General features: G+C 35.1%; 1 protein-coding gene across 1 annotated transcript; it reads left to right on the top strand.

The window, feature by feature from the left end:
- The first annotated feature begins 316 nt into the window (after nucleotides 1-316).
- LOC133296372 (uncharacterized) lies at nucleotides 317-6654 on the top strand. The gene is made up of 6 exons (XM_061495335.1): nucleotides 317-598; nucleotides 1562-1650; nucleotides 1858-3765; nucleotides 4629-4812; nucleotides 5943-6563; nucleotides 6594-6654. Exons 1-5 carry the CDS (start codon nucleotides 538-540, stop codon nucleotides 6554-6556), a joined length of 2856 nt encoding a protein of 951 aa, XP_061351319.1. The 5' UTR covers nucleotides 317-537; the 3' UTR covers nucleotides 6557-6563; nucleotides 6594-6654.
- The last annotated feature ends 3188 nt before the right edge of the window (nucleotides 6655-9842 follow it).

Here is a 9842-nt window from a genome sequence, read left to right on the forward strand (position 1 = left end):
CATAAGTCATTTTTATTTTATTTTTATAATATTGTTAGGGTCATAAGAATCCCATTGGGGTTTGAAATTAAGAAAGCAGAAGAGAACAAGAAGAAGCAAGGGAAGCGTGGTATCCAATGTATGTGACACGTGTGAGGGAAGGTGGACGTAAACCTCACACGAATCCCGCGCAGAGTGTGCATTTCCTGTGTCAGCATTTCTCTATTTGAAAGTTCAAAATAGAAACCCCACACTCCCCACTCTCTCTCTCTCTCTCTCTCTCTATAACTCACTAGTCACTTCCCCCTCTCCACGCAGACGCAGTTAACGGACCTCAACCATTAATGATCGCCTCTCTCTCTCTCTCTCTCTCTCTCTCACACACACACACTTTCTCTCTCTTCAATTTCTCTATCTATATCCCCACAACCACAACAACACACACTTTCTATGTGCATTTCGATCTAGCTGAAGATCCTAGGGTTTTGTTCTCTCGCCATCTTCGTGGAACCTTCTACAGATTCTCGATCTGCATTTCTTCATCTTTCATGACTCGTTATGGAGAAATCCCGTCACAACAAGTCCAACGCTGAACCCCGGAACCAACCTCTTCCTCGAGGTCAGTCTCTCTCTCTCTCTATCGCTCTTCATCTTCTTTTTTTCCCTGTCAAAATCGAAAATGGAGTTTAAGCTGGTTCCTTCACCTGGAGAATTTCAGAGTTTCGTGGTCGTGGTCGTTACAACGATTAAAATCTTCAACTTCTACTACTTTAGCTACAAAAAAGTAAAATAAAATTCCAAATGCCGATTCCAAGGTGGATGAGTCTTGGTCTTTTTTTATTTTATTTATTTATTTTTGGATTTGAAGTAGATTTTAGTATTAATTTGGGTTTTCTCTGTGTTTATTTTTACTTATATGGTTTTTGGATTTTATGATTGAGTACTAATCTCGATAATTTTTAGTTTTTTTTTTTTTTTTTTTGGGTACCAATTTTTAGTTATTTTAGTTTTGATTTTTTTATTCCTATTTATTAAAGGAAAATATTTTTACTTTTGATAAAAAATATTGATTTTATATAATTTAACTAGGGAGCATAACCTTAAGGACCTATCCCAAGAAAAATAAATAAATAAAGATAAAGACAAAATTCAAATTGTTACGAATCTTACGATTATAAAGACCAATCTACCTTGTTTGCTTAAATGCGTTTTTTTTACCTGCTTTCTAACTTTTCCTGCGGTGCTGTCGGTATGATTTTGCTCGGTTATCATGTCTTGTGATAGCACATTACAGTGCTTAGCCACTGCCACTGATTGTTTCCAAAAATGTTTTGATTTTATTTTATTTACTTCATGGTTCAATTGGGTTCTCTTCTTCTAGTGCTTTTATCTTAATCGTTTTTTTTGTGTGTGTGTGTGTGATAAGCGGTTCATGTTTCTATAACAATTTCCTGATTGCTTCCTTGCCTTGGTTCTTGTAATTTCAAACCTTATTTTCTCGTAAGTATTTAAGAATTGTTTCCCCGTATCTCCTCCTGAATCTTCATTTAATGCTAATATTGCTTTTACAATTCATTTCCAGGGAACAAGCAGGTTCATAGACAGCAACAAATTCCGAATTTGTCTCCTGATTCTGTTTCTTGCGGTGGTGGGGTTGCAGAAAAAGATTCGGTAAGCTGGTTTTTCCTTTTTTATTTGACTTAGTCTTTCTACAATTGGCCATGATTTATGTCGCAGCATTTATCAATGGACAAACTAACTTAATTAAATCAATGGGTTGTTATATTTATATATTGCATTTCATTCTCCTTCTCTATACGTGATCATTTTGTAGAAAAGAAACACCAACAGTAATGAGCGGATGTGCTATTTTTGCAGTTCTCATTAAAATTCGGGTGGAGATCTTCTAAACAACGGTTTAAAACCCCCATTAAGAATTTATTAGCTGAAGAAATGTCACGTGAAACTGAATCCAAAAGAAGATCCCCAGGTGTTATTGCCAGGTTGATGGGTCTTGATGGGTTGCCGTTTCAGCAGCATGCTAATAAGCAGCATAAGGGTTCGTCAGAAAACTTTCTAACGAGGACAACACAATTAGAGAAAACTCGAAGCAGAGGAACACCATATGATGGTAGATCGTCTAGCAGAAGCTCAAAGGATCAGCAGGAATTTAAGGATGTATTTGAGGTCTCGGAGGTCCCTAAGGTAGAGAGCAGTAGGTATTCATTGCAGGGGTCTGCAGACATGAAGATCACTGATGCTGAAATGTCTTTCATTGAACAGAAGTTCATGGATGCCAAACGCCTTGCAACTTACCAGGATTTGCAGTCTTCAAAGGATTTCTGTGACACACTTGAGGTTTTGGACTCTAACAAGGATCTTCTGTTAAAATACTTTAAGCGGCCAGATTCTCTGTTTAAAAAGCATCTAAATGATCTTCAAGATACCCCCCTCCAATCGCATTTTGGTCATGAAGAAGTTATGAATATTGAGAAGCATGAACAGGACCTCAATTGGAGGTCAGATAGGGAGACTCCACTGTTGAATTACAATAGATCTCATCAGAAGCATCATGATGGTTATCCTTGCCGTTTTGACAAAAGACATGTGATGCATAGTTCACCAAAATCATCTAAGCTTCAGTTTAGAGGTAGTCATGAACAAGATGCAGCACCTACAAAGATTGTTGTCCTAAAACCCAATTTTGGAAAAATGCAGAATGATACCAGAATTGTTTCATCACCTTTTTCTTCACATAATTTTCTGTCAGAGTGCGGAAATGACACTGAATTTTCAGATGTCAGATTTAGGGACACTGAACTGTATCAAAGGACAAATTTGCCTGATAGTGCCAGGTCTTCGAGGCACAATTCTTTGGAATCTAGAGAAATGGCAAAGGAAATCACTAGGCAAATGAAAAATAGTTTGAACAATGGTTGCACGATGTTCTCCCCTTCTAGATTTAGAGGATATGCTGGGGATGATAGTTCATCTAGTGTTTCTGGGAATGAATCTCCAGAGGAAACAACTGCAACTTTGGGAAACTCATTTGACTTAAATAACCGTTGCCGGCGGTCACCCCATTCTAGTGAATCATCTGTTAGTAGAGAGGCAAAGAAGAGATTATCAGAGAGGTGGAAAATGACGCACAAATCTCAAGAGGTCCAAGTCATCAGCAGGAGCAACACGCTAGCTGAAATGCTTGCTGTCCCTGATAAGGAAATGAAGGCTGCAAATTTTGACAGCATGGCTAGTAGGGAAGGTTTCCGTAATAAGTTTGATCGCCATGGTGAACCTGCCGGGTGGGTTGAGCCATTTGGTATCAGCAGCAAGGATGGTTGGAAGGACGGATGTATTGGAAGTTTGTCCAGGTCAAAATCTCTTCCTGCTTCATCTACTGCCTTTGGAAGTCCAAGGACATTCTTGCGTACTGAAGCACTTCGTGATGATCGATTTATGGTTCCAAAGGAAGCCCTTAAACGGGAGAGGAAAAGAGCAACAAAGAGTCTTGACCATAGACATGGTGTGAATACTAAAAGCACAAAATCTGGTCACAAGTCTTGGTCTTTGCATTCATCAAAGCTCGAAAGTAATGAGTTTTCTCCAGAATTAAATACAATTCAGAATAAAATGAAGATCAATCTTGAAGAAGATTCACCCAAGCTAGAGGTTCTGCCCACTGAATCCTTTGCCGGGACCTGCAGAGATACAATTGCAGTTACTGATGATGTTGTAAATGTGGCAAATGAATATGCAGTTGTGTCTTCTGAATCTTCTTCTGATAAGGTGCTTCCGGAATTATCTTCTTGTGTTTTGATGAAAGGCAACGGTAGTGCTGATGACAAAGACAATTCAGTACATCAGGTTAAATTTCTAACATTTTCAATTGGTATTCCAATGATAAGTTTGTTGACATCTCACAAATGCTATGATCATCTTAATTTTACTAAACAAGTCTACTCTCTCAATCCACTAGAGCAATGATTTGGCTCTTAACTTGATATTCATCTTATACCACATTCATCAACATCAACAACACCTTTATCCCAAATCATCTTATATCACATAAACCCAATTAATTCACTTATCATGGAGATTGTCAAATTGAGCGAGTCTAATTAGCTAAAAACCTCTTGTTTTAACTGATATATGAAACTTCCAAACCGAGCTTCTATGTAGCCAAAAGCAGGATGTGCTAGCTATTGTATATCAGTATGTGATCCCTTACGCAATTGGTAATAAACTTCACTACATGTTTTGTGTTACATTACGTTCTCATCTCTTTTGTCTGCTTCAATCTTTTCCTACGCATTGTTAGTTCTTTCACCTGTCAATCAGGTTGGTCTTTCCCAAATATTTTCATTATTCTTTCTGAACTTGGTGTTACTCGAGTTAAATATGGAAAGTTTTAAAACATGTAAATGTTTTAGAAATTATTAATACATGACAGAGTTCATTTTGTTGCTATTAATATTTTGCACAACTGTTTAGATGCCATAGTAGATGCATTCCTAAACTTACGAAGATATAAGAGGATAGTTCTATTTTCTCAATGATGTAATATGTTGGCCAGTAATTAATACTTATAAAAATCCCAAAGTTCCATTATATTTCACTTTCTTCTTACTTGATATGTTGTAATATTTCAGGAACTATCAGTTGGGTCTTCTAATGGAAATTCAGTCTTCTTTGAACCACCTGCACCTGAACTTGAATCTTCGTGCTGTAAAGATGCTGATCAACCCAGTCCAGTCTCAGTCCTAGAACCTTCTTTTACAGATGATCTGTCATCTTGTTCTGAATGTTTTGAAAGTCTCAGTGCTGACCTACAAGGTAACTGAACTAGGCATTTATTTTGTTTATTCTGCAATGTTAATGTTGTATTTAGTTCCCATCCTATGACTGGTTCCATATTTATTTCTTTTAATTAGTAATATCTATATTTCCTTTATTTTGAAAGTCTCAGTTCTGACCTACAAGGTAACTGTACCAGGCATTTATTTGATTATTCTGCAATGTTAATGTTGTTTTTAGTCCCCATCTTATGTGTGTGTCTATATTTATTCCCTTTAGTTACTGAATCCTTATTGCCATGTGTTTTGTCATAATTTCCATGGCAATAAACAGCGATAGTTAACCATGGTGGTGCAATATTAAACTTTTTTTTTCTATGTTCTACTTGAGAAGAAAATAGGAGTAGTACATGCAGATTTACAGTTCCATGACCATGAGAGATTGAACAATTAGATGGAAAGCAATTTCTGTGTTTTGCCTTGTTAGCTTGGTCGTGTTCTTGACAATGATATATTCCTTCTTCCATTCGGATGGTACATACTGTAGAAAGTGGAGACCAATTTTTTGTATTAGGTTTGGGGCGTTTGGCGAATTTATTATTTAACTATAGCATGGTTTGTTTTATGGGAAAAAAATGCAGTGTTAATGTTTTTTTGAGTTTATAAATTTTTTGGTATAAGGGCCTTCTTTTAAGTTTTAACCAGTGAATTTTTCCTTTTAGTGAATTGAAGTTAGATCTGATAATTTATTAATACCAGGATTGCATTCTGAATGGATAGCTGCTGACTGCTGTTACATTATAGTTTTTTAGTGATAATCTGATCAATGACTTCATATTTGCTTCATCAATCTCTTGCCAATTATGTTAATGTCTTTGAGGTCCTAGTATCTTAAAATTCCCTTGCTAACCTTGTTAGATGTGATAATTGTGAGTTGAGTTAAATAGCTGTTATATTTGTTAGACATCATAAATCACCAGCACAATGAATTTGATGCTCATATTTTCAGCCATCCTCCGTTTTGAAGCTTTCATCAATTATCTTATAGAGCTTAATTGAAAACGTGTTTTTTAAGGATTGATCAGTATTCTCCTAAGCATATATAAATTTCTCTTTAGGCTTGTGCCTTTTTCCTGGTTCCTTATTTTAATGAACCTTTATTGTCGATAGGACTGCGAATGCAACTCAAGTTGCTAAAGTTGGAATCTGAAGAATATGTGGAGGGACCCATGCTAATTTCAAGTGATGAAGAAGGAGGGGAAACATCTACTAGAATGTCAGAAGACAATGGATTATGTAGAATTGAAGATAGTTGGGAGTCTTCCTACATTTTTGATGTCTTGTCTAAATCATGCATTGATGGAGCTCAGCCCGATACAATGTTGGAAGTTTGGCATTCTCTAGAATGCCCTGTGAGTCTATCGGTGTTTGATGAGCTTGAAAAGAGGTACTGTGATTGGACTACTTGTTCAAGGTCTGAAAGGAGATTGCTTTTTGACCGTATAAATTCAGGAATCGTCAAGATCCATGAGCAATCCACGTTTGCACAACCATGGGTGAGCCCTGCAACCACAAATATTGGTTCTAAATTGATTAAAAATGGGCTTCAAGATGGTCTTTATATGATGCTAAAGAGCCAAGGAAAAGTAAAGGATGACGCTCTGGGGAAGGTGCTGGATAAGGAATCGCAGTGGTTGTGTTTAAGAGATGACATTGATGTAATAGGGAGGGAAGTTGAGAGATTATTATTAGATGATCTAGTTGCAGAGATAGCCGGTACCTAGAAATTTTGTACCCGAGAGTATATTTGTTCTTTGTAAGTTTCCCTGTAATGTTAATCAAGTAGGACAATGTTAATTTCATCAGAAGATGAATAAAAGGGATCATCATCTTTCTTTTTTCTCTCATCAGACGTATGAGCATGTGAATAAATTGACGGAAAATGGAAGAAAGCTAGCTAGCTAGCTATGGTGGATATTTCAATTTGCATTTCAGGCATTTAGCATTTCAACCAAGAGATGTGATAACATTCGAATCAACAATGTTCAACTTTTGATTTAGCTAATAACATGTAAATACCCGTGCAAGCACAGAAATTATTATTATTTTATTGATTTTTGTAGGTTAAATTGAATGAATTGATTTTTTTTAAGAAAATAAATTTATGATATTTTGATATTTTTCAATTACTTTAACCTTCATATTAAATATTGTGCCAAAGTGTTAAAGATTTGGACAAAGATCAAAACTAGAGAGAGAAAAATGAGTGAAAAGTTTGAGCCCAATTGAATTGGGATATTGGCATCTATACAATGCCATTTGAGCACCGCTTAGCATTGATGATGCTGAGAATTTTTTTTGTCTTTATTTGTTTTTTGGTAAGAAATACAGCTATATACTTATTGAATGAAAGAAACGGATGGCGACACCACAAAGTCACACAGATTGGACAATAGCTATGAACCTTGTTACCGTTAAACCTCAGATTGCAATACTGCAATCGGTGGTTCAAACTCGTGAACCACGACCGATTTAAGAATTCAATTTATATGAACTCAGTATAAAAAAGTTCTATACTATTATATAATAAGTTTATCAAGTTTATTAAGTAAAATAACAAGGCATCATTAAATGATAAATGTTAAACTTCTTTTATAATTATAGTACATTAAAATTAAACTCAAATATTAAAAAATTTATTGTATGATAATTAAATAATGTCAAATTTTAATATAAAATGGTGTGTACAAAAAATCTTATACTAGAGTTTTATTTATATGACACTGTAACCCATGAACCTACTATATACGGCATTGAATTTATTGTGTCCCTTGACGAAGCAGTGCAAAATTAACTTATTCGCCAAAATTGTTCCCATGTGCAACTTCTTCCTCAGTCACCATCAGGTTATTCGTACAACCACAACTTGGCATTTAGAACACTAAACAAGCATTCACTTGTCATTTTTGTCACCATTGAGTTCGATTAAGTTTGCTCTCGGCGTTGGATTTACAAAATTACTGAGCTTCTGTACTTGATTTATAGGTAGATATGGATTCGTCTTTGACTATTAGAGGTGGCAAAGCGGCCCGCCCCAGCTACTCATAGGCGGGCTGGCCGCCTCGCGCTGCCTTCGAAGGTGGGCTAGAAATCTCGTCCCGTCTCATTCCGTTTGGGCAGGCGGGGCAGGCTGCCCGTCAAGCACGTGATATTTTAGACTAAAAATTAAAAAAAAAAAAATCAGCCCAGGCGAGCTGGCGAGCAGCGGATATGAAAAATTCAGCCCGTCCCGCCCCGTTTGGCGGGCGGGGCGGGCCAGCCCGGTGAGCTGAGCCCATTTTGCCAGCTCTAGTGACTATCTTCTTGTCGGAGATCCAAGCTTTAGGGTCCGTTTGGATGATCTTTTAAAAAAATGACTTTTTATATATTACTTTTTTTAAAATAACTATTTTTAAAAGGTAAAGTTATTTTACGTTTGGATATATGATCTGAAAATCACTTTTACATTAAAAAGTTGTTTGGATGTTAAAATAAAAAAAAAAAACACTTTTTATATATAAAATTAAAATAAAGGAGAGATAAAATAGCATAATCGTGGGATAAGGAGTAGGGGTGTTAACGGGCCGAGCCGAGCCGAGCTTTGGTCTTAAAAGACTAAGCCTGTGTTTAAATGTGTCAGCCTGATCAAGCCTGTTACCTGTTATAAATATAACTATCGGCCTGTGACCTGACTTATTTACAAAAAATAAAAGCCTTGTTTAGCTTGTTAGCCTGTTTAAAAAAAATAAGACAACAAAAATTTATCCAAACAGAATATACAATCAACAAAACTAGTAATCTCATGAATATTCATAAATTCAATTTATATCCAAACAATATAATATAAAACAAAATCATTCAAAAAGTCTGTTTAAACAATACAATGGGGTGAAATGGATTGAGGAGAAAGAGAGGCTATTACAAGTAGTATAAAAAATAAAATATAAATAAAAAGTAATATACTAAGCCAGCCTTAGAAGCTTTAAGACCGAGCTTTTAAATTGGAGCATGTGGCCTTTTTATTAAACAAGCTTTTATACAAATTCAAGCCTGATGTCAACAACCAATTTTAGACATGTAAGCTCAGGCCTTTACGAGCCGAGTCAAATGCCCTTGGTTTGTTTAGCACCCATAATAAGGAGAGATGAAATAGATATGATAGGATAAGGTTAAAATTGTATTTTAAAAATTTATATTATCTTTTTTCCAAAAAAATATATTATATTATCTTTTAATTTTTGATATTTTCAGAAGCAACTAATTACTGGCTATAAAAAAAGCAGCATTTTAACTTTTATTTTAAATTTTGCTTTTTTAAAAATTATTATCCAAACAACTAAAAATTCTCAAAAGAACTTTTATTTTAAAAAAAATAATTGTTTTAGGAATAAAAGTCCATCTAAACGGGCAGTTAGACCCACAAATACTAAGGCTTGAAAGGCTTTGTCTTGGTACATAGTAACACGGGCTTTTGATAATCATTGTGGAAAAGTGGCTGATATTTTTTTAGGTATAAAGGTGAAAATTGAATATATAATGTAGAGGAAGAATATTGTAACAACCAATTAGTGTTACTATTAATATTATTATCAATCAATTTCACCGTTAGATCGATTATATTGATCCAACGGTTATATTTATTTCTATCTTTATATGGTTATGATTTTCCATATTTAATACTTTTGCATAATTATGATTTTTCATATTTAATGCTTTCACATTAAATATGGAGAATGGGGGATGTGCATGGAGCGGTTCATAATCAGTTTTGACAAAATCTGAACCAAACCAATTTTAAGCGGTTTGGTTTTCAAACCGAACCAGATTTCTTTTTTTAAAACCGGTTTTTGATTTTTCAAACCGGTTTATGGTTCATAACCGATTTTGATTTAAAATTGGTTTTGAACTGGTTTTAATTTAAAATCGGTTTTAAATCAATAGCGGTTATAAACCATAAACCGGTTACAGGTAGTTGGCCAATTATTATTTTTGCAAGAAACTTCATTATTTGGTTTTTTTGAACATTTTGAA

The sequence above is a fragment of the Gastrolobium bilobum genome, unplaced genomic scaffold (genome assembly GCF_033153095.1).
Source record: "Gastrolobium bilobum isolate Gb01-03AN ecotype WA unplaced genomic scaffold, APGP_CSIRO_Gbil_v1 utg19603, whole genome shotgun sequence".
Taxonomy (NCBI): domain Eukaryota; kingdom Viridiplantae; phylum Streptophyta; class Magnoliopsida; order Fabales; family Fabaceae; genus Gastrolobium; species Gastrolobium bilobum.

Coding starts and splice junctions, on each gene's coding strand:
- LOC133296372 (XM_061495335.1), top strand. CDS start 538: ATGGAGAAATCCCGTCACAACAAGTCCAACGCTGAACCCCGGAACCAA. Junction 1,651..1,857: donor GGGTTGCAGAAAAAGATTCG/GTAAGCTGGTTT, acceptor CTATTTTTGCAG/TTCTCATTAAAATTCGGGTG. Junction 3,766..4,628: donor CTGAATCTTCTTCTGATAAG/GTGCTTCCGGAA, acceptor GTAATATTTCAG/GAACTATCAGTTGGGTCTTC.